The sequence below is a fragment of the Grosmannia clavigera genome, assembly GCF_000143105.1.
Source record: "Grosmannia clavigera kw1407 unplaced genomic scaffold GCSC_167, whole genome shotgun sequence".
Taxonomy (NCBI): domain Eukaryota; kingdom Fungi; phylum Ascomycota; class Sordariomycetes; order Ophiostomatales; family Ophiostomataceae; genus Leptographium; species Leptographium clavigerum.
The window spans coordinates 543,002-564,655 of record NW_014040772.1 but is presented as its reverse complement, the minus strand read 5'-3'; the positions used below and the strand labels follow the sequence as shown (position 1 = coordinate 564,655).

The 21,654-nt window shown below is 57.4% G+C and overlaps 7 protein-coding genes across 7 annotated transcripts; 5 read left to right on the top strand and 2 right to left on the bottom strand.

The window, feature by feature from the left end:
- Window positions 1–2,753: 2,753 nt before the first annotated feature.
- CMQ_6086 (major facilitator superfamily transporter monocarboxylate) lies at window positions 2,754–4,521 on the top strand (the record flags this gene model as incomplete). The annotated part of the gene is made up of 2 exons (XM_014315151.1): window positions 2,754–3,815; window positions 3,871–4,521. The coding sequence occupies 2 exons, from the start codon at window positions 2,754–2,756 to the stop codon at window positions 4,519–4,521; spliced, it is 1,713 nt and encodes a 570-aa protein (XP_014170626.1).
- A 572-nt stretch (window positions 4,522–5,093) lies between these two features.
- Window positions 5,094–7,081, bottom strand: CMQ_6335 (DNA-directed RNA polymerase-like subunit; the record flags this gene model as incomplete). The annotated part of the gene is made up of 2 exons (XM_014315400.1): window positions 5,094–6,565; window positions 6,640–7,081. 2 exons carry the CDS (start codon window positions 7,079–7,081, stop codon window positions 5,094–5,096), a joined length of 1,914 nt encoding a protein of 637 aa, XP_014170875.1.
- A 585-nt stretch (window positions 7,082–7,666) lies between these two features.
- On the top strand, window positions 7,667–8,797 carry CMQ_5951 (urease accessory protein; the record flags this gene model as incomplete). The annotated part of the gene is made up of 1 exon (XM_014315016.1): window positions 7,667–8,797. One exon carries the CDS (start codon window positions 7,667–7,669, stop codon window positions 8,795–8,797), a length of 1,131 nt encoding a protein of 376 aa, XP_014170491.1.
- Window positions 8,798–9,090: 293 nt separating this feature from the next.
- On the bottom strand, window positions 9,091–10,791 carry CMQ_6281 (glutamine amidotransferase; the record flags this gene model as incomplete). Its single annotated transcript, XM_014315346.1, has 4 exons — window positions 9,091–9,725; window positions 9,802–10,546; window positions 10,606–10,701; window positions 10,777–10,791. The coding sequence occupies 4 exons, from the start codon at window positions 10,789–10,791 to the stop codon at window positions 9,091–9,093; spliced, it is 1,491 nt and encodes a 496-aa protein (XP_014170821.1).
- A 1,584-nt stretch (window positions 10,792–12,375) lies between these two features.
- CMQ_6454 (mitochondrial dynamin GTPase) lies at window positions 12,376–15,313 on the top strand (the record flags this gene model as incomplete). The annotated part of the gene is made up of 3 exons (XM_014315519.1): window positions 12,376–12,685; window positions 12,746–14,788; window positions 14,865–15,313. 3 exons carry the CDS (start codon window positions 12,376–12,378, stop codon window positions 15,311–15,313), a joined length of 2,802 nt encoding a protein of 933 aa, XP_014170994.1.
- Window positions 15,314–16,005: 692 nt separating this feature from the next.
- Window positions 16,006–19,164, top strand: CMQ_6098 (glutamine-dependent NAD(+) synthetase; the record flags this gene model as incomplete). The annotated part of the gene is made up of 17 exons (XM_014315163.1): window positions 16,006–16,140; window positions 16,205–16,243; window positions 16,315–16,395; window positions 16,461–16,742; window positions 16,800–16,871; window positions 16,930–17,043; window positions 17,107–17,128; window positions 17,184–17,224; window positions 17,290–17,736; window positions 17,797–17,993; window positions 18,218–18,240; window positions 18,293–18,339; window positions 18,401–18,431; window positions 18,494–18,646; window positions 18,699–18,737; window positions 18,803–18,959; window positions 19,020–19,164. 17 exons carry the CDS (start codon window positions 16,006–16,008, stop codon window positions 19,162–19,164), a joined length of 2,025 nt encoding a protein of 674 aa, XP_014170638.1.
- A 397-nt stretch (window positions 19,165–19,561) lies between these two features.
- CMQ_6038 (DNA repair protein) lies at window positions 19,562–20,947 on the top strand (the record flags this gene model as incomplete). The annotated part of the gene is made up of 1 exon (XM_014315103.1): window positions 19,562–20,947. One exon carries the CDS (start codon window positions 19,562–19,564, stop codon window positions 20,945–20,947), a length of 1,386 nt encoding a protein of 461 aa, XP_014170578.1.
- Between the last annotated feature and the right edge of the window lie 707 nt (window positions 20,948–21,654).

The window sequence follows — 21,654 nt, the reverse complement described above, 5'->3', positions numbered from 1 at the left end:
GCACCCCATCTATCTCATCGTGAACATCATTAGAAGCCTCTCGCGAACCGAGTCGCTTGTCCGTTTTTTTTTTTATAACTACTCCATCGCTTGGAGATTCCAAAAAGAGCACCCAGGGCCCAGCGGCGGGGCTCTTTTTCCCTATTTTATATATGTATTAATATTGAATTGGCAACTTCTGCTATCCTCGTGCCCTTTATTCTGTGGTCCGTGTCTTTTTTTCCCTTCTTAAAACTGCCAGCCAGCGGAGTTCACGATGTCTGTACGGGAAACGCGTGTCTCCCGAAAGAAGTGGCTATTGTGGGCGTGATATTGCTGCTTTTGCTGTTTTTTTCGTATTTTTTCCCGTTTTTTCCTTTCCCGCCTCCCGTCTTCCCCTGCAGATTCTATAGCCATGCAACATTGCTCCCCTTTTTCTTTCCAGAGTCTTTTTTCTGGCTCTCCCCCCACCGGCAACCTGCCATCGCAGCGCGGATCGTTGCAGAGTTGCCGGGACGTGTTGGCCGGGACCGCCTGCAGGATTTCCCTTGAGCACGTCTTCCTGTCGGTCCGGCTGTTAGGCTCCCATCACCAGCTTATTGGTACAAACATGGCATGATGCGGAGGCGAGAATGTTCTGGGCCGGAAACCAGTCATAGGCCTTTCTTCCTGACAGTTCGTCGCACGTTGCTCGTCTCATCCTTGGATTGGGGCGGAAGGCTCGCAGCCGGTGGTGGTGCTCTTCGTGACTAAGTGTTGACGGATGCCCATCCGGCGTGCCATGATCATAATCTGTATAACAGATCCATTCTCGGAATGCTGCTAGCTTTGTTTTTTTTGTGGTCCCTGGCGTGTTCTACGCTCCCGCCCCTGCAACCATCAGGACGCGGGCGCGATGGCTAATACGACCGGGCGAGGAGGCAGACAAGAGCCTCCTGGGCGAACGACACGGTGAAAAGAGACGGGGAAAAAACGAGGAGAACCAGGTGGTCTGTCGGCAGCAAGACACGGTATCCACGTCCGCTGTTGCCGGACGAAGCCTACCGGCCAGTGTCGGTTGAGCGTGATGGTGGGAGGGGCCATTTTGCTCGTAGCGCATGGCCGCGCACAAGTGCCCTTTTTTTTTTTCCTCTCCTCTGGTCACCGAGCTCACGATGGTCGTCTGGCTAGCTGTTGGGGGGGGTGTTGGCCGTCGTAATGGCCAGCGGTGCGCAATGCGAGTACTCGTACGCGTGCAATGTGTGCGGTGTGTATGCACGGTGTGTGCAGCATGTGCAGCGTGTGCAGTGCGCGATGCGCAGGCCGGATGGCGTTGTCAGACACAGAGAGCAGACCGGTGAGCAGGCTGGACCGGATGCATCGACGACTTCTCGCCTGCGATTCGCTCAGAAGTCACGGGGATGATCGGGGTGAATCAAGGAAAGTGCTCTCGATGAACCGATTGCTCGGCCGGCAGTCGTGCCTTCCTCCCTTGCTGGCGTGCTCTTTCCCCCTTTCTCGTTGCTCCCCTCCTGCTCTTCTCCTCTTTGTCCTGCCTAGTGATCTCCTCTTCTTTTTTCTTCGTCTCCGCATACCCCCTCTGCATCTCTAAGCCAACCCCTCTTCCTCCCACCATCAGGATGGTACGGCGAAGGCCGAGACGACCTAAGAGAGAACGAAGACCGACAACGGGGATTGCGTGCCCAGGTGATGTGAAAAAACTGGACTCGATGGAACAGCGCAGTCATGACGCAGATGCGGTGTGAAGACGCTGACGGCAGCCGGGCCCCGAGAACAGTACGACTACGAGAATTTTACAATGGGTTGGTGGCAGGGATGGAGAGGGAAAAAAAAGACCAAAATAGAACGGCAAATGCTGGAGAGGCAAAATGGGGTTTCAAGCACGTGAGGCGACAGTGCATCGAGCAGAAATCGATTTCACGATGGTGTCTCAGTCACGACGCAGGCCGAAAGAACGAGATGCAACGAGATGGAATGGAAAAGACTCGGAAGGCCGGCTGGCGTGCTTTCGCGCCCACAGTCTGGGCTATCTTCTTCTTTACTGTTCTTTTGCCCCTGGAAGGGTCGTCGCAGGCCTGCTCCACGTTAGGGGCGGGTGAGCCCTATAGCTAGCGGACTTGGGGAAAGACGTGCGCGAAGGTGCAGTGCCGGAAGCTCAGGCACGGCCGTCCAATTCCAGACCCAAAGAGGGAGTTGGATGCAGGCAGGTGAGTCCTTTTTTCCTCGACCTCATCACCTTCTCCCGGTCTTTTTCCTATTTTTTCCCAGTTTTTTTCGTCTTTTCTTCACCTGGGGTCGTCATTGCCATGCTTTGACCGCTAGCAGCTCCGACGAACGGCAGCGAGCCGGGATTATGGATCACGATAGCTTGACAAGACAGAGAGAAAGCATGACAAAAAGAAACGAGAAAAAATGGGGAGAAGGGCCCAGACTGTGCATCTCCATTTTTTACACGACACGCCCGTGGTGTCGCTGGAGCAGGCTCGTCAACAACGTTACTCGATACGAACGTCGACGACGAGCAGGCTCTCTATAAGAGAGGGCGGCCACGATGCCGGGCAGACGGACAGGAAGAGAGCAGGCACTCGAACACAGGCATCCAGACACCGAATTGACCAGACCAGACAGAAACAACACGCAGCATACACTTACCAAAGCCTAGATAGACGTGAGAATTCAAAGATACTTATTGGCACCCAGACACTCTTCTGCACCCATCTCGTTCGCTTTCTTCTTTTCCTTTATACAGAGCAACACCCTTCCGATCCACTGCAATGGCTCTTGATGCCAATGCATCCAACAGCTTGCTGGCCCAGCTGACCGAGGCACATCTGGCTCGGATGGATGCGGTCGACGAGACAGGCGAGGCTGGTCTGCCGGGCGGACTGTACCAGTCGATGCCGGCATCTGCAATGGACTCTGCACTGACACTGGCAGCCAGCCAGCCAGGGTCGCCGCTGGGCGAGAAGGAGCAGATGGTATCGCCGCTGGACCGGGCAGGCGCCCAGCTCGAGGCGGCTCCAGATCTGGAGGCACAGAGCAAGACCAAGGGCCCGGCCGATGCGTCGGCCCTGACGGCCTGGTCCCAGGTGGCGGCGGCGTTTCTGCTCAACGGCATTGCCTGGGGCACGCTGTCGATGTTTGGCGTCTACCAGCTCTACTACACGCAGACGATGGGTCTGCCGACGGGAACAGCCAGCTGGGTTGGCTCGCTGCAGACCTTTATGACCTACTTTTTATCGACCGTCTCGGGCCAGCTTTCGGATTCGGGCTATGCTGTGCCGACTGTTCTCGCCGGCACGCTTCTTGTGCTCGCCGGTGGCATCTGGACCAGCTTTTCGGCCGCCTCGCTGGCACAGCTGTTCATCTCTCAGGCCGTCATCACTGGTGTCGGTCTCGGTCTTCTCTCGGCGCCACCACTGCCGTCCATCAGCTACTATTTCGGCCCCGACACGCCGCGTGGCAACAGCCAGGCCCTTGCCCTCGCCATCTCCACCATCGGCTCCAGTGTCGGCGGAGCTGTGCTACCGGCCATCGTCCAGTACCTTCTGCCGGCCACCAGCTTCGCCTGGGCTGTCCGCTGTGCTGCCCTCGTTGCCCTCGTCGCCTGTCTCGGCGCTGCACTGCTCATCCGGACTGTGCCGACCGAGCCCAAGATCAAGCCCAAGGCCGAGCCAAAGGGCCAGGATCAGACGGAACAGCCTGCTGGACCCTCGCGTCTCTCTGTCTTCCTCGACCAGATTGCCGATTGGAACGCTCTGCGCGAGCTGCCCTTTGTCCTCTTCCTCGCATCCACCTTTTTCCTGTACTGGGGCCTCTACTTTGGCTTCAACTACGTGAGTCTTTGCTTCCTTTTTCAGTTTCGGCATGTGCCCTCACTGACCGCCACAGATGAACGTCTACGCCGAAAAGATCCTCGGCATGTCGTCCACCAACTCGACCCTGCTGCTCATCATCTCCACCGCATCGGGTATTCCGGGCCGTCTGGTCTCCGGCCTGCTCGCTGGCTACTATATGGGCGCCCTCGACTGTCTCGTCATCATGTCGTGCTTCAGCGCCGTCAGCATTTTCTGCTGGCTCGCTGTTGAGAGCTCGACTGCCGGCATGTACGCCTTTGTCATCTGTTTCGGCCTGGGCAACGGCCTGACCCAAGGCGTCTGGCTGGGCTCCATTGCCGAGCTCATGGTGCCCCCCAAAGCTGATCCCGTGTCTGCTGACGCCAACGCCAACGCCGCTGTCGATGCCACCGCTCGCCCGCTTCCTCGCATCGGCGCCCGCTTCGGCATGGCTTGCACTGTGGCCGCTTTTGCCACCCTGATCGGCGGTCCGACCGCAGCAGCACTCATCCACAACGGCGGCCACACAGCTTCCGACTACCACGGCGCTATCATCTGGTCCGCTGCCGTCACCATGGGCAGTGTCGTGATCACTGCCTTTGCCCGCGTGTCGGCTGTCGGATGGAGCCCTCGGGCCGGCATCGACAAGAAGGCCGCCGATTTTGCCGCTGCTTCTGCTGCTTCTGCAGCTTCTCCGTCGGCATGAGCCCAGAAAAAACTCGCATTTCACGCATTTACGACTAACGACCTTTTCTTTCATCTCTGCTTATTGTTTGCTTTCAGCATTAGACTCAAAAATTGGTGGACCCCAAGAAATGTATAATGTTTAATGGCATGTTGGGGGGATGGCTTGGGAAAAACAGAACTCTTATGACTTATGAGGAATGGACTGCGATTCGGGATTTGGGGATTATAGGAAAGCCAAAGAGCAAGAGGACGGTTACCGGATATGGCAGTGATTAAATCGAACTAGCTTCCGTGTCGGTTGCCATTTACAAGCTTGAATTTCGTCTGTGACTCGTTTTCCGTACCGTCTATGATAATGCCCAATACTCCTGGATATGTCGGCTGCTTCCCGCTTTCCGTGGCTCTCTGCTGCGTTTGTACATTGGAACCAGATAACTGCTGAACATTCCTTTCCATTCTTTCCTGTCTTTCCCATCTTCTGTTAGTCTCTTATCCGACCTGGACGGTGATCTCTCAACGTTCCTTTCCTTTCCTTTCCTTCCCTTCCCTTCTTTCCCGTCTTTCCCGTCTTTCCCGTCTTCTGCTTCCCTCTCAGTCGACCTGGACGGTGGCCTCTTCCTCCTCGTCCTCCTCGTCCTCCTCGTCCTCGTCTTCGTCCTCGTACATCTCCAACTCGGCCGGGTCCACCGTCCACTCGGTCTCGCTGCTAAACACCGGCACCAGGTTGTATTTGCCGCCCACCGGCCCCATGCCAAACGCGTTTCCACCGGCGTTCTCGGTCGGCTGTCCATCGCCCACGTTCGGCTTCTCGTCTGCCTCTTCCAGCAGTACTGCCGTCGTGAGGAACTGCACGTCCGAGCCCGGCATCATCTCGTACGTCATGCCGCCCCAGCTGAGCTCGGCCCGCCCGGACTTGCGGATCGTCAGCGTGCCGAGGAAGCCGCCCTCGCCAATGTCCGATGGCTTGCGTCCGTCGTTGTCGTTGCTGTTGTCACCGCTGCCCGTGAGATCTACCGCCGCTGCCGCTGGCACGCTGTCGAGCATCACCACGTCGCTGTGCTCGTCCGGATCCGGCTTCACGACACCGCCCACGTGGCTGCTGTTCTTGATTGTCGGACTGCTCGGCTGGAAGGGCTGCAGCGACGGCAGCACCGGCGGAAACTGAAACAGGAACAGCCGGCCCTCCCGCTGCGGCGCCTCGGCGGACTCCTGCTGCTTCCGTCTCTCTTCTTCGTCGTCGGCCGCAGACTCGTTGGAGTGGATGGCCAGCGGTGCTGTTCCCGAATCGCGCGGCGGGTCAATGGCCAGGTCGTGCAGCATCGCCTGCAGGCCCTCTTCCACCATCACCTCTTCCGGGTCCTTTTCCTTTTCCTTCTGCGGTCTCCGCTTCTTCGTCTTGACCACACCACTGCTGCTGCTGATGCCGCCCTCTTCTCCCTCCTCGCCGCTTGGTCTTTGTCCGGCTGCTGCTGCGGCTGCCGCAATCTCCTGCCGCTTCTCTGCCAGCGTGTCAATGTCCGTCACCTCAATCTCCTGGCCGTCCGGTCCGATCAGCTTTACGCCTCGCTGCGTCTTAATCGCCCGGGACCACACCTCGTCGTCGTCGGCGCTGCCACCCGTTGTCGTCACGTCGCCGTTCCCGATAAACAGATCGGAGCCCGAGTCGTCGGCCTCTCCGTCGTCCACCGCGTCCCCTTCACCCGCTGTCGCCTCGAGCTCATCGGTCGCTGCCACCACCATCCCCGTCTCCCGGAACTCCTCCCGCTTGATGCCCATCGGCAACAGCTGTGGTATCTTCTTGCCCGAGCTGGTGCTGCTGATCGTTTCGGCTGCGAACTCGTCCTTGACCGCCACGTCGTCGCCGTCTGCGTAGTCCGCCATCCGTCCGTTAAACATGTCCGTGTTCAGCCGCAGGTCGACCTCTACCGCCGGGCCAGAAACCGAAAGAAACCCGCCAGAGCTGGGACCCGACCCTCTGCCACCGCCGCCAAAACCACCACCACCACCGCCACCGCCACCACCGCCGAAGCCACCCTGTCCTGGTCTGCCACGGCCTTGAGATACTGCAGAAGAGAGAGCTGTCAGAGAAATGTTCGACAACCAAAAGGGAAGCACAAGCACACCGAGGCTGCCTTACATGAACCCGGCATCTGCGAGAACGGCCCGTCAGGCGCCACTGTCCGTCTGATTAGACCATCACGGCCACCAGCAAAATCTCCCCGGCCACGACCACGACCTCCCCGACCTCGACCCCGGCCACCTCGCATCCGGCTCTCTCTCCGTCGGCGAGCATCGTCCACTGCTGCACGGTCGAGCAGCTTCTTCTCTTCCTGCTCCGCGAGAGCCTTGCGCTCCTCGTCTGCACGCCGCACCACCTTCGGCCGCAGCTTAAATGACCGGCTCCCGGCTGTTCGTGTTGGTACCAGTGTTGATGCTTCTGAAGCTTCTGTTGCGCCTGCTGCTTCAGAAGCTGCTGTCGGCTCCAATGCAGCGGCAGGGCTGCCTTGGCCGGACGTATCATCGCTGTTAGCTGCCGGTGTGGCTCCGCCGCGAAGAACCCTCCTCGTCCGCGGAGGCATGGCTTCTGACCTCTCTGACTGCTCTGAATAGACGCAAAGAGAAGTAGGAGATGATACAAAATTGTCACCTGACCATCAACAGTCGTTCGTCAAGCATCAGAATGCAGCGTGAGGAAGGCGCGAAGAGCAATGGTCGTTTTTTTTCAAGCCGACCCCACAAAAGACAAGTGTGAGGCGCTGCCCACTAATTTTTATAGCCCGAAATGTCATACTGTATACATAAACGCTCTGCACACTGTCTGTGGGCCAGAAAACCAACAGCAACAATGTGTGAGCAATACCCCGCACGGCGACTCGGCGGTGGGCCACGAGCTGCTGGAAGCTGAATTACCACAAAATCCCATTCGCCTTATCCTCTTATCGGCAACATCGCCATTTGTCCACGCTGCCTTCAGGGAGGCTATTCCGGGCAAACGGCCGCCCCTAATGCTTTCTGCACAGGTGGCATTGATTTGCCCATGAGAGAGGCCTGCAACGAGCGTCGCCCGCTGCTCTCTTGCCCTTAGGCTTCCGATTCAGCAACTCGGCAATCCGGCCAGATTCTGCAGAGCCATCCGACAGTTCATCGACACATCGGCGTGCTGAATGTCTCTCAAGCCCGCCCCACGACCTGGCCTGCACATGGCCTCTCCCTTTCCCGCGTCCAGCTCCACGCCGGGAACGGGGCGCATCGTCGTCGGCATCTCGCCCAATGGCGAGCCCAGTGTCGAGATCCTGTCCTACCAGTACCCGCTCAAGCTCCTCTCGCCTTCGTCAGGAGGCGGCGGCAGCAGCGACAGCCCGAAAAGGAAGAGTGCGCTCGTTTTCCTGCTGTCGTACGGCGGCGGCCTCGTGGCTGGGGACCAGGTCAACCTGGCCGTCGAGATGCGACCGCATGCGCGCCTGAGCCTCGTGACCCAGGGCACAACCAAGGTATTCAAGGCGCCGCCCGTGCAGCCGTCCGGCTCGATGGCAGATCTGGTGGTCACCCGCCAGAACCTGGAGATGCGCGTGGCCGCTGGAGCGGCACTCTGCCTGCTCCCGGACCCCGTGCAGCCGTTTGCCGACAGCGTGTATGAGCAGCTGCAGGTGGTGCGGCTGGCTGCCGGCAGTCGTGACGGCACAGAAGCGGCCTCGTTGTGTCTGCTCGACTGGGTCACCCAGGGTCGTGCGGCTCGTGGCGAGAACTGGTCTTTCACCCGGTGGCAGGGCCGAAACGAGATTTGGGTGGAAGAGCAGCTTGACGATGCGAGCATCTCCAAGTCCCGCCTTCTCGTTCGCGATGCCGTCATTCTAGTGCCAGAGATGATAGATGGCGGCCTGTCCGCTCTGGCACCGGCTTCGGATTATGCTTTCCCTCGGTCGACCGTTCTCCGCGACTCTATGCATGGTCTTGCCGTTGTCGGCACGCTCATTCTGCGTGGGCCCCTGGTTGAGGCCCTCGGCCGCTTCTTCCTCGCCGAGTTTGCGGCGCAGCCCCGCCTCGGTGCTCGCGACTTTCACGAGTCTTCCGGGCCAGGACCGGCTCTGGAGCCCGCCGTCTGGCGGGCTAGCCGCCTGCAGCTAGAACTGACCCACGGCGTGCTGTGGTCGGCAGCGGCCGTGCGCAGCTGCGTGGTCGTCAAGTTTGGCGCCCGCTCCGTCGAGGGCGGCCGGCTCTGGATCGGCGGCATGCTGCAACGAGAGGGCAGTGTGGCCGCCGTCTTCGGCGACCAGGCGCTCATGTGCGTGCGGTGACGTCGGCAAACACAAAACAGTCCGACGGAAACACAGGCACGTATCAAAAGCAAATCAAAAGGCAAATCATTGCATTGTTTCCAAACTGTTTGCGAATGTCCTGCAATCGATGCAAGCTGTCCCCTGACGCCAAAATATGTATGAAAGAAAGCAAAACAAACAAGTGTTTCGTGAGCATCATAATAGTACACTTTCTAACCTTGTCCGATCCCGGATGGACAAGGAATCGTCCCTTCTGAAGGGACTTTCCTCCAGTCTCTGGCGGTGCGCCCGCACCAATGCTCCTCCACCAACTAAGTCGTAATGGTGTTAAGCTCAGGGAAGTATTGGGCTATCTTGTGAGGATCTCCAAAGTTGTTTCTTGGGGGCTCGGCAGGTGTGGTGGGCGTCAACGGCTGCTCTTCAACATGCTCAGGCATGACCGCAGTGTGCTCCATCTCACTCAAAAGCATGCGCTTCTTCTTGATATTGCCTTGTGCTGGCTGCTTCGACGGTAACAGCCGGGCTGGAGAAGCCAGAACCGACGCAGCTGGCAGACCGTCTGTAGAAGTGGATGTAGAGTTGTTGTTTGAATCCATTGCATGATGTGACACGTTGTTGGCGGTCGTTGACGAGAAGTATGGTATTCTGGGCCGGTTGACGATCGTTGCATCGGGTACTCGTGCCCGCAACATGCTCGTAGACATGGACGAAGCATGCGCTGGCTTGTGCTGGTCTGTCCCTGCGACCGCTGCTGGAAAAGAGCCGCTGATGCGACTCGGCAGCAGCATGTTCTTCTCATTGGCCACGAGTCCCTTTGTCTGCACAAAGGCTGCTGACCGCGTGTGCGCCGGCCCGCGGGTAGAGTACGCATCCCGGATTGGGTGAACCATGACCGTCTGGCCGTGAATCGTGAGAATAGAGTTTGTCGGAACATTGACCCAGTTTTCTGTACCAAAGCACCACCGGATTAGTCACATGGCTCTCTGAAATCACCGGCAGAGCGTCCCGACACCAAAACCCACCTCTCTCAAACGTGAGCGGCTCGCTAGCCACGAGAACAACATCGGCACCTTTATCCCGCCGCTCCATCTTGTAGTCCTTGTCGTCGCCCGCCGTCGGACGCTTCTCCCACTGGCTGCCAGAGGAGTAATATAGGCTGGCCGCCTGGTCGGTAGTGCTGCTAACATAACGAGTGCAGATGACGCTGTGACCGTCCGAGAGGGCAAAGTTGAGCAGGCTCCGGGTGTCCACGTTCTCCGACAGGATGGTGCTTTCCGGGATCTGGTCGATGAGCTCGTTGATAATGGCAATCGTGCGCAGCATAGCCTTGCGCAGAAGTCCGGGCCCGAAGCCTTTCTCAGGCTGGGAACTGGGACTGGCACCTAGCCGTTCGAGCGTGTCGAGGAAGAGGGCAAATGCCCATTCGGTGTCGGTGCCGCCCACGACGCTATGGTACCACTTGTCTGCTAGACGCTCGGACAGGCGACGCTTGATGTATTTCCAACCGCCGAGCGAGCCGTTATGCATCCACATCAGACTGCCATGAGAGAACGGGTGACAGTTGGTCTCGCTCAGAGATGAACCGGTAGCTGCGCGCACGTGGGCGAAAACGAGGCGAGACGCCGTCTTGGTGGCAATGCGCTCGAGATTGGGGCAGTTCCACGCAGGGATCGTAGACCGGAACAGGCAGGGGGCCTCTCCAAGCTTGGGGTCGGTAAACCAGCCGATGCCGAAACCATCTGCATTGTTCTGACCACGTCGTGTGTCCTAGAAAATGGGTGAGTCAAGAGTGAGGCATGGAAGCGACGACACGGTGGAGGACATACGATCCGTAAGCGAGAATCAAACGATTGCCTTAGGATGGAATGAGTAGGGTCGAGGATGAGTTTGGAAAGCAGGATCTCGTCGCTGCCCTTGTAGACCTAGAAGGAGTATGGTTAGAATATGGTGTTCGCATTGCAGGCGGTTGCCAGAAGCGCACAGAGCTCAAGGCATACCAAGAAGCGGCACATGGTGAGCGGGTCGCTGCCAGAGCTTTAGTGGCCGACTCTATTGGAGCAGTCTTGGAAAGGGTACGATATATTGCCGAATAAAACGAAGGCTGCGCGATTTGGTAGGCAGCAATAAGCGATGGAGGATGAAGGAGGGGCGAGATTGTGAGCAGTGGAAAGATCGACAAGGAGGAAAAGAAGGAAGAGGTGCCTCTTTGGATATACTTGAGAGAGAGAGACACGCGATGTGAGAAAAGAGAGAGGAAGCTGTGACAGTCGGTGAGGATAATAAAGGGAGAGAAAAGAGTCAGACACGGGATGAGGCAAGAGCGAAGTGTGGGCCCCCTGACTCGTACAGAACATTTTAGTGCTCTTGTTGCCAGCTGGCACTGCCGGTCATAGCTGCATGCGGTCGCTAGCGGCTGCCGTATTTCTGGCGACCGATACTTGCTTTGCAGGGGTCGGTGTGCCGTAAGGCTGAGGCGTTTCAGCACCATCGCCCCTAAGTGATGCCATTTTAAAGGCGAATTGCGACATTTGCAATTTCGCTTTCAGACTTGAGTCAGAAGTTCCAAGATGGTAGCCGGACCAGCCTTAGCCAGCTTGGCCATTCTGACAGCTCGTAGGCCACAGCATGTCTCAGCAATTTCAGTGACCTTCTAAATCTCTCCATGCTGCCCTCTGGCGGCTGTTCGCTCCAGTCGATTCTTTCCCTCTACTCCCTCTCTGCACTTGCTAGTGCATCTCGCAAGATGACATGCTCGCATAGGCAGGCGAGATTGCCAAGCCACAAATACTGTCCAGGGGAGGGGGCGGCCTTCTTGTCGTGCTCATACCACGTACAGACTGCCGCACGAATTTGTACCCGTGTGACTGGAACGGCCCTGTTCGCCCCTACATAAGACGTACTTTGTATCTTACGTCTCCGATATGTGAGCAGAGCTCCAGACTCCACACAGAGTGCCACTGCAGGAGGCATACCCTGGCCCTGCTGTCCACCCTGCTTGGCCACAGAAAGGTCCAGAAGCTGCTTCAGAACTGCTCTGGAAACCTTCTGTGCAACACAGCACAGCTCGCAAGAGCGCTTCCGCGACACGCCAGCCGCAAGTCACACGTGGGGCCAGGTGTACACACTGCATAAACCAAGGTGCAAGAGGTACGAGTACGAGTACAAAGTTCTTTGCTGAACTTGCATTGTGAATTATGTTAGTGAGCATTCGGTATCACGTGACTACATGAGACTTCACACGTGATTATAGGAGGGGCGAGCAAGCCACGGTCAAGCTTTAATCCCCCTCAACAAAGTGGCGGTGATAGCTGAAATTAATGCCACACAAATTCGCCATTCGTCACCGCAGCATTTGCAGCGAAAACGGTCGCTGCTAATTTTTTTGTTGTACGGTCCCATACGACGCCGTTCGAGGATCGCCATATAATGCCCATGCGCCTCGAGTCGAATTAACCCGTCGACGTCTAGTCTGCCGCCAACCAAACCGGGGCGGAGCTTTCTTCCAACAGGCTGAACCGTTGGGCCACCGCCTACAGATAACCAGCAATCCCCATTTTACCTCGACTCTTTCTATTTTGCCCGACTCCTCAGTCAAGATGAGTGCAAGACGTATTGCGTCCGGGGCCCTGGGGCCTCTGGTACGCCGCAGGGCCGCCCAGATGGTCGTCCGTTCTTTTCACCAACGGCTGCTACCCGTCGGAGGATTACAAAGGACAGACATATCTATCCAAGCGGCACGGAAGCACATGCGATTCCCAATCAACGGATACCACAACGCGGTGATCTCGCGAAATGCCTCATTTGCTCGCCTCATTCCTAAGCTCGTCATCAAGTTTGCCCGGGTTCCGGCCATGTTTGGTGGTTTGCTGATAGGAGGCGCAGCTTGGGTTCAGTACCAGGCCATTCGTAGGTGACCAGACGTTTCGGTCGGAGGCGGGAGAGGCGATTGCTAACGCTGGCACGCAGAGGTGGGAAACTCGGCCTACGACATGTACAGGACCACCCGGGACGGGTTGACAGAGACGGCAACAACATTCTGGGACGGGGCGCTCAACATTGCGAATCAGACAAAGCAGGGATGGGAGAGCACGAAAGAGCATATGGAGATGCCTGAATGGATGCAAAAAGTGCTGAAGCTGCACGAGAAGATCGGAACGGGCAGCGAGGGTCCTAATGGCAGCGGTAAGGGCCCGAAGGAGAGCAGAGGTGCTGGAGCAGCCGGAGCAGCAGCCGGAGCAGCAGCTTACGGATACTCGGATGGCGGGGACGACGACGAGCCGCGGGCGGGAACAGAGAGCGGTGCGCGGGACGATCAGATGATGCTGTTCATTAAGAAGATGATTGAGATCCGCAACATCCTGCAAAAGGTGGGCCAGTCAAGCACGCTGACGCTGCCGTCGATCGTGGTGATTGGCTCGCAGTCGTCGGGCAAGAGCTCGGTGCTGGAGGCGATTGTGGGGCACGAGTTCCTGCCCAAGGGCTCGAACATGGTGACACGGCGGCCGATCGAACTGACGCTGGTCAACACGCCCGACTCGAAGGTGGAGTACGGCGAGTTCCCGGACCTGGGGCTGCGGAAGATCACGGACTTCTCGTCTATCCAGCGAACGCTGACGGAGCTGAACCTGGCCGTGCCGGACTCGGAGTGCGTGTCGGACGACCCGATCCACCTGACGGTGTACTCGCCACATGTGCCGGACCTGTCGCTGATCGACCTGCCGGGATACATTCAGGTGGTGGGCCAGAACCAGCCGCTGGAGCTGAAGCAGAAGATCTCGGAGCTGTGCGACAAGTATATTCAGCCGCCCAACGTGATCTTGGCCATCTCGGCCGCAGACGTGGACCTGGCCAACTCGACGGCGCTGCGGGCGAGCCGGCGGGTGGACCCTCGCGGTGAGCGGACGATCGGGGTGGTGACGAAGATGGATCTCGTGGACGCGGAGCGTGGAGCGTCGATCCTGCTGGACAAGCAGTACCCGCTGCGGCTGGGGTACGTGGGCGTGGTGGCGCGGGCCCCGACCTCGGTCGGCGGTGGGCTGTTCAAGAAGGGCGGCAGCGGCAATAGCCTGATGCGGCAGATCTCGAAGAACGAGGAGGCCTTCTTCAAGGCGCACCCGCTGGAGTTCGGGGTGGGGACGGAACTGGCGCTGGGAACGAAAACGCTGCGGCGGAAGCTGATGCACGTGCTGGAGCAGACGATGTCGGCGAGCTTGCAGAGCACGACAGACGTGATCCGACAGGAGCTGGAAGAAGCCACGTACGAGTTCAAGGTGCAGTACAACGACCGGCCGCTGTCGGCGGAGTCGTACCTGGCCGAGAGCCTGGATGCGTTCAAGCACTCGTTCAAGCAGTTTGCGGAAGAATTTGGGCGGCCGCAGATGCACGAGCTGCTCAAGGGCGAGCTGGACCAGCGGGTGCTGGATCTGCTGGCACAGCGGTACTGGAACAAGCCGATCGCGGACCTGCTGCCGGCGGTAGTGGAACTGGATCCGCTGTCGGAGCTGCCGAGGGCCGACCCGGACTCGCTGTACTGGCACCGGCAGCTAGACGCGTCGACGTCGCAGCTGACGAAGCTGGGGATCGGGCGGCTGGCGACGAATGTGGTGGCGACGAGCATTCAGGCCCACATCGAGCGGTTGATCGCGCAGTCCAACTTTGCGAGCCATCCATTTGCGCGGCAGGCGATTGTGGACGCGGCCGCGAGCATTCTCAACGACCGGTTCTACAGCACGAGCGACCAAGTGGAAAACTGCATCAAGCCGTACAAGTTTGAGATTGAGCTGGAATCCCGCGAATGGGAAGGCGGCCGGGAACACGCGGCCGTGGTGCTCAAGACGGAGCTGCACGCCTGCCAGGACGCGATGAAGCGACTCGAGGGCACTGTCGGTGGTCGTCGCAAGCTGGGCGAGGTCATGGGATTCGTGGACCGGGCGAGACGCGGCGACGTGGTGGTGGAGGGTGAGGGCCGGAGTGGTGCCGGTGGCTACAGTGCAGCTCTTTTGCAAAAGGGTGAGTTTTGGGTGTTTTGGGTGTTTCGGGCTTTCTCCTTTCTTCTTTTCCCCCATTGTGCTAATCCCCTTGGCAGGACGTGAAGCGGTCTTCCTCCGTGACCGGGCCGACATCATCAACATGCGGCTGCTGGCAGCCAAGTCGAAGCAATGCCGCAGCATCAGCAACAAATACTACTGCCCCGAAGTGTTTCTGGATGCGGTGGCGACAAAGCTGGCCAGCACGGCAGTGCTCTTCCTCAACGTGGAGCTGTTGTCGGAGTTCTACTACAACTTCCCGCGCGAGCTGGACCAGCGGCTAGGCCGTCACCTGAGCGACGAGGAGATGGAGCGCTTTGCCAAGGAAGACCCCAAGATCGGCCGCCACTTGGATGTGATTCGACGCAAGGAGCTGCTGGAGCTGGTGCTCGACAAGATGGAAAGCCTGCGCCAGCTAGAGGGCCGCGAGAAGGGCCGGCGCATCGGTGGCAGCAGCAGCAGCAGCAGCGACAAGAAAAAGGGCGGCAGTCGCTGGGGGCTGTTTTAGTTGAAGCCGGGCTGTGAGGGCTATGAGAGCTGTGAGCTCCATTGCGGTCACGTGGAGCGAGTCAATCTCCACTTGCCTCTTATAGATAACGATATGGAGTTCTAGGCGTTGTATATGTCTTTCTGATTCTCTTTTCTTTTTGTTTTCTGGGAGAAACGCTCTCTTGGTTCGCTCGACTCGTCATCCGAAGAGCGAGCGCCAGTGGAAGCCCGCCTTCCCGTCGAAAAGCATGTATCGTGTATTTAGTACATAGGAACAAAAATACCCTCCTCGAATCGCAAGCACTGCTGAGTCTGGGATTGCCTATTAGTGGCCGCTCTTATCTCCCCGTATCTTCCGCAATGGCCGCGTCTGCCTCTTCCACATTTCGCATGACAGAACCCCGCAAATCCGCACCTGTACACAATCCAGCAGGACAGGCTGCCCCGCTACAAAGAGAAATCCTATCTGCGCCGTTCTCGAAAAGACATTCCGTAACAAAGCATTACCAGCACATATGTTGCCTTTCTCTCTAGTCTTGAGCGTCTTACGTAATCAATCAAGTCGGGTCGGTAAAAATTGAAGTGGTTATTTCCAATACGCTTAGCGTTGTTGGTCTTACTATTCTGTACTAATAAGATATCTCTCGTGGAAACAAAGCCACGAAACCAACTCCGAGACAACACCGAAGCCTCGTCAAGCCAGCAGCCAACATGCAACTCGTAACCCTAAGCTGCTGTAACCTCAACCAGTGGGCACTGGACTTTGAGGGGAACACGAAGCGCATCATCGAGAGCATTCATGAGGCCAAAAAACAGGGCGCAAAGCTGCGTGTCGGCCCCGAACTGGTGTGGTCTTCCCTTTAGCCGATGCGCGATGACGCACATCAACTGACCGTGACCTCTCTCTCAGGAAATATGTGGTTACGACTGCTTGGACCACTTCCTCGAGGTAAGTCTCTTCCGGGCATAAATTTTCCTGTAGGACAACGAGAGCATATTCTGACTCATCATGTCCACCAGGGTGATCTGTATCTGCACTGCTGGCAGCAGATGTACCGCATCCTCACGGACAAGTCGTGCTATGACATCCTTCTAGATATTGTGAGCTCTGTCCAAGGCGATTTCCTATCCGCTGTTATCTGTCGGCGTCTCACACGATAAACTAGGGCATGCCGGTGATGCACCGTGGCAACCGTTTCAACTGTCGTGTGCTCGCTTGCAACGGAAAGATCATCCTGATCCGGCCGAAGCTGTTCCTCGCTTCCGACGGAAACTACCGGGAGAACAGGTACTTTATTGCCTGGCATGGTCCGCGCCATGTGGAGGAGTATTATCTTCCACCCATGATGCAGGAGCTTCAAGGTTCTATCAAGATACCTATCGGCGATGCTCTCATCAGCACGCCTGATACGTGCCTTGGAGCCGAAACCTGCGAGGAGCTCTTCACAGTGAGGCAACCCTGATCCCGCCGTTCGAGTACCAAACTAACGCGTCCTTCCATAAAGCCAAACTCGCCTCATATCGGCATGGGCCTGTCAGGCGCAGAGATCTTCACCAATAGCTCTGGCTCTCACCACGTATGTATATGAAGCACCGGTCCTGGCGAAGGCTGCACGCTGATGTCTTTCTTTACAGAACTTGAGGAAGCTGGACATCCGCATTGCCCTCATCACCGAGGCCACACGTAAAAATGGCGGCATCTACTTGTATTCCAACAGCCGTGGCGCTGGTGGAGAAAGACTCTACTATGTGAGTTTGGGGATTTTGACCTCTATCAATCTGAAGTAACGGTTGACTAATCCCTGTTCCTAGGACGGATGCTCTATGATCATCGGTAAGTCTTGTCTATGCGTGCGACTCTTGACATTCCTGCTAATGTTCGATTTCAGTGAACGGAAACATTGTCGCCCAAGGCAGCCAGTTTTCTCTGGTAGGAAATCGCGTATTTATTTTCCCCTTGCAGCCATGGTCGGGCTGACAGTATTCCGTTGGCAGAAAGACGTGGAGGTGATCACGGCAACAGTTGACCTCGAAGAGGTCCGATCGTTCCGCTTCACCCCGTCTCGAGGTATGCAGGCCATGCAGGCGCCGGCTTACCAGCGCATCGAGGCCTCTTTCAGCCTGTCGGACGACACCCTGGGCCTCGCTCCGACCAAGACTCGTCCGGCACATTATCACCTTCCCGAGGAGGAGATCGCCCTTGGGCCAGCATGCTATCTTTTCGACTACTTGCGGCGCTCTGGTGCTGCAGGTTTCCTTCTGCCGCTGAGTGGCGGCATCGACAGCTGCGCCACGGCCACCATCGTCTTCAGCATGTGTCGGCTTGTCATGGCTGCTGTCGAAGAGGGCAACGAGACGGTGATGGAAGTTTTCAAGCGCTGGTGTCGGCATGCCGAGACCCTCCCCAAGACGCCACAGGAGCTGTGCAATTGCATCATGCATGTGAGTCTACCGATGCGTCGCGACAAGTCCCTGAGACTTATGCTTACACATGGCATCCAGAGCATCTACATGGGAATGAAGACACAGTCTAGCAAGGAAACGAGGCAGCGAGCCGAGACACTTGCCAAAGACATTGGCAGCTATCACACGGACATCAACATAGACGACGCATTCCATTCATTCAAGGGACTCTTTTCTGGTGCGACCGGATTCGATCCGAAGTTCAAGGTTTACGGCGGTGGCAACACGGAGAACCTGTACGTCTGCATACCTGCGTTTATGTTTTCCCCCTCCCCTCTTCGCTTGCTTACATTCTGTAGAGCCCTCCAGAATATCCAGGCACGTTCTAGAATGGTGCTAGCCTACGAATTCGCACAGCTGTTGCCAACTGTCCGATGGGGCGAAGGTGGTGGAGGCCTGCTTGTGTATGTATCTCAGTAACAATCAAGTGATATGCTGATGCTAACCTGTTTTCGTGCAGTCTCGGTTCGGCAAATGTTGATGGTAAGAAAAACAGGGTTGCCTCTCGTCTGTATCTGTCTAACCGTCTTTTTAGAATGCCTGAGAGGCTACTTAACAAAATATGACTGCTCGAGCGCGGATGTAAGTTGTACTTTCTCCCATGCGTTGAAGTCTCAGAGTCGTGGTACTGACTGGTTACCAGATCAACCCGATTGGGTCCATCTCAAAGACAGGTAGGAACACCGGCTTTGTAAGCATGTGGGACGCCTCAGCATGCTGACACTCCTCTGGGCAGACCTGAAGCGATTCATCAGGTGGGCTTGGAAGGAGTTTGATCTGGCTATCCTAGAAGAGTTCTTGGACGCCGTACCTACGGCCGAGCTGGAGCCCATCACCGGCGACTACGTCCAGTCTGATGAGGCCGACATGGGAATGACTTACGATGAGTGTACGTTGTGCTCGTGCTATACGCCTTGTAGCTCTGCTAACATATGCCTTAGTGTCGACATTTGGAGTTTTGCGCAAGGAGCTCAAGCTCGGTAAGATGAGCACCTATTTCCTTCCCTGGGATTGTGAGCTGGCCATAGCTAACAAGAAGATCTAGGCCCTTACTACATGTTCCAGAAACTCGTGCACGACTGGAAAGAGGAACGCGGCCTTACGCCACGGGAGGTGGCCGATAAAGTGAAGAGATTCACGCACTTCTACTGCATTAATCGCCACAAGATGACCACAATGACGCCTTCAGTCCACATGGAGAGGTAAGTTTGTATTGTGAAAAAGGCATAGAAGAACGGTCGCTAACGTATTTCTCATCACAGCTACTCACCCGACGACAACCGGTTTGATCACCGGCCATTCTTATATCCCCGCATGTGGGACAACTGGGCCTTCAAGATGATTGATGAAGAGGTCGAACGGCTGGAGGCAGCAGAAGAGGAAGCGGCCGCCAACACCACAATCTAAGTAGACAGAAGCAGACTAGTAGAAAAAGCATCCCTTGCCATTTATTTAGACGTCTTTCCATTGGCCAATTGAAAATATGCGCTAATCATGTTGGGCTAGCTTATAGGGACGCGGTCAGACGTCCCGGCATCATAGCCTAGGGCACGACCAGCCAATCAGAGTAGGGAAAAATTCGGGTCCATTTAAACTGCAGAGGCGAAAGGGGAGAGAGATGCTGTGAACAGCGACTTTCATTCGGCGGCCTCTACTTGCCCCCGTCTCACTTTGGGCTGCCTTGTCTGGTGTGAGCGGAAAGCTTATGCGACATTCCGTCCTTGTCAAAGGGTTGCCGACGATTGGCGCTTCTAGGACTCGGCAAGGCATATCACCTGTGACGACACTTTTATCCTACAGAGAAATGCCGGCAACAGCGGCTTTGACACCGCCACGGCGATCGACGCGCGTGGCCTCGCTGGCCCGGTTCCGATACCGCGAAGATGCAGACAAAGAAGAAAACAAGGACGATGGTGTCGACATCAAGCAAGAGGGGGGTGACAGCGACGACGACGTCAGCAGTCTGTCGGACTTGTCCTTTGGCAGCGACATTGAGGATGCCATAGTGGGACCCCGACGACGAGGGGGTGCTTCGAGCAAGACGAAAGCGGGCAGTGCAAGAGAAGAGGCGGTGACGGGCAAGCGCAAGCGAGCAGCCACGACGACGACGACGACGACCAGCGTACGTGCTCTGCCAGACCGGAAGAAGCAGACCAAATCTACACGGGAGCCCGACGAGACGGACAGGGGCCGGGTCAAGCGCGAGTTAGAGGGCGACTCTTCCGATGCGGACAATACAACCAAGCCGCGGCGAGTACGCAAGCCAGCGCGCGTGATCCGAGGCGTGGCAGGCGTGGGGCAGGACAAGGTAGAAGCACCGACGGACTGGGAGGAGGTGTACGGGCTGGTGAAGGCGATGCGACAGGCGGGCGGGGCGGCGGCGGAGGCGGCGGTGGACACGATGGGGTGCGAGCGGCTGGCGCTGGCGGATGCGAGCGCGCGCGACCGGCGGTTCCACACGCTGGTGGCGCTGATGCTGAGCTCACAGACCAAGGACACGGTCAACGCGGTGGCCATGGCCCGGCTGCAGGCCGAGCTGCCGGCACACCGACCGGGGGCACCGGCCGGGCTCAACCTCGAGAACATGCTGGCGGTCGAGCCGGCCGAGCTGAACCGGCTCATCTGGCAGGTCGGCTTCCACAACAACAAGACGCGCTACCTCAAACAGGCGGCCGAGCAGCTGCGCGATCGCTGGGACGGCGATATCCCGCCGACGGCCGACGGGCTCATGGCGCTGCCCGGCGTCGGACCCAAGATGGCCTACCTCTGCCTCTCGGCCGAGCATGGCTGGAACCGGGTCGAGGGCATCGGCGTCGACGTCCATGTTCACCGCATCACCAACCTATGGGGTTGGCAGCGCCCCGGATCGCCTGCCGCCAAGACCCCCGAGTCCACCCGGCTCGCCCTCCAGAGCTGGCTGCCCCGTGACCGCTGGAAGGAGCTCAACTGGCTGCTCGTCGGCTTCGGCCAGAAGGTCTGCCTGCCTCAGGGCGCCAAATGCGGCGTCTGCACCGTCGGCCTCCGCGGCCTCTGTCCGGCAGCCGACCGCAAGAAGGTCGCCGAGGGCCGGCGCCGGCTGCAGGAGGCCAAGGATGTCAAGGATGTGGCAATCAAGGAAGAAGCAGTCACACATCAGGTAACAGTCAAGGAGGAGCCAATCGAGATAACAGTAAAGCATGAGGACGTTTAGATCGGACAGTCCTCGGCAAGTATACCCATATTCATCACACCGAATAATCCCAAGCAATCACATGGCATCATTCTCTTAATCCAAGTAATCGCATACCATTCTATACGAAAGTAAGCGAATGCACACTGTGCAGCTTAAAGTCTGTCGCTAAGAAAACCAATGCTTCAGCACTGCTTCCATAAAAATAAAAAGGAAAAGGAAAAAAAAGATTGAATTCCAGACTAAATCACAAAAAGCCAAACAAGGGAAGCGAAGGGATATGCTGTCGCCTCGTCCTGCCCCATCGCTACCCAAGCCATACACCGACGCCGTATTCTGTTGGTATGAGATAAGACAAGAAAGCTAGAAAAGTGCCAGGTTCGAGATATTAGAGAAAGGACAGGTCTGCGTGTTGTAGGTACGGTGGGGAGCCGAGGCGTAGGAAGGATCTGGTTCTGGTCGAAAGTGTGTTTTCCAGGCTCTGAGCACTGCCCGTCGCAGCCGCATCGAGAGACAGGGGAGCCGGGTTCGACCATTCCGGGCGGGCAAGACTCTGGGCGCTTGACACGCCGAGCCGTCTGCCCATCTCCCGTCAGACAGCTTGGGTCGTGGCGATTTGTCCATCTTCTGGCGTCTAGCTGGATACACGCAGAGCCAACTCCACTTCTGTTCTCGGTAGGAAAGCGGTTGACGAGACGCGCATTTCGACCGTCGCAAGAGAGTGCAAG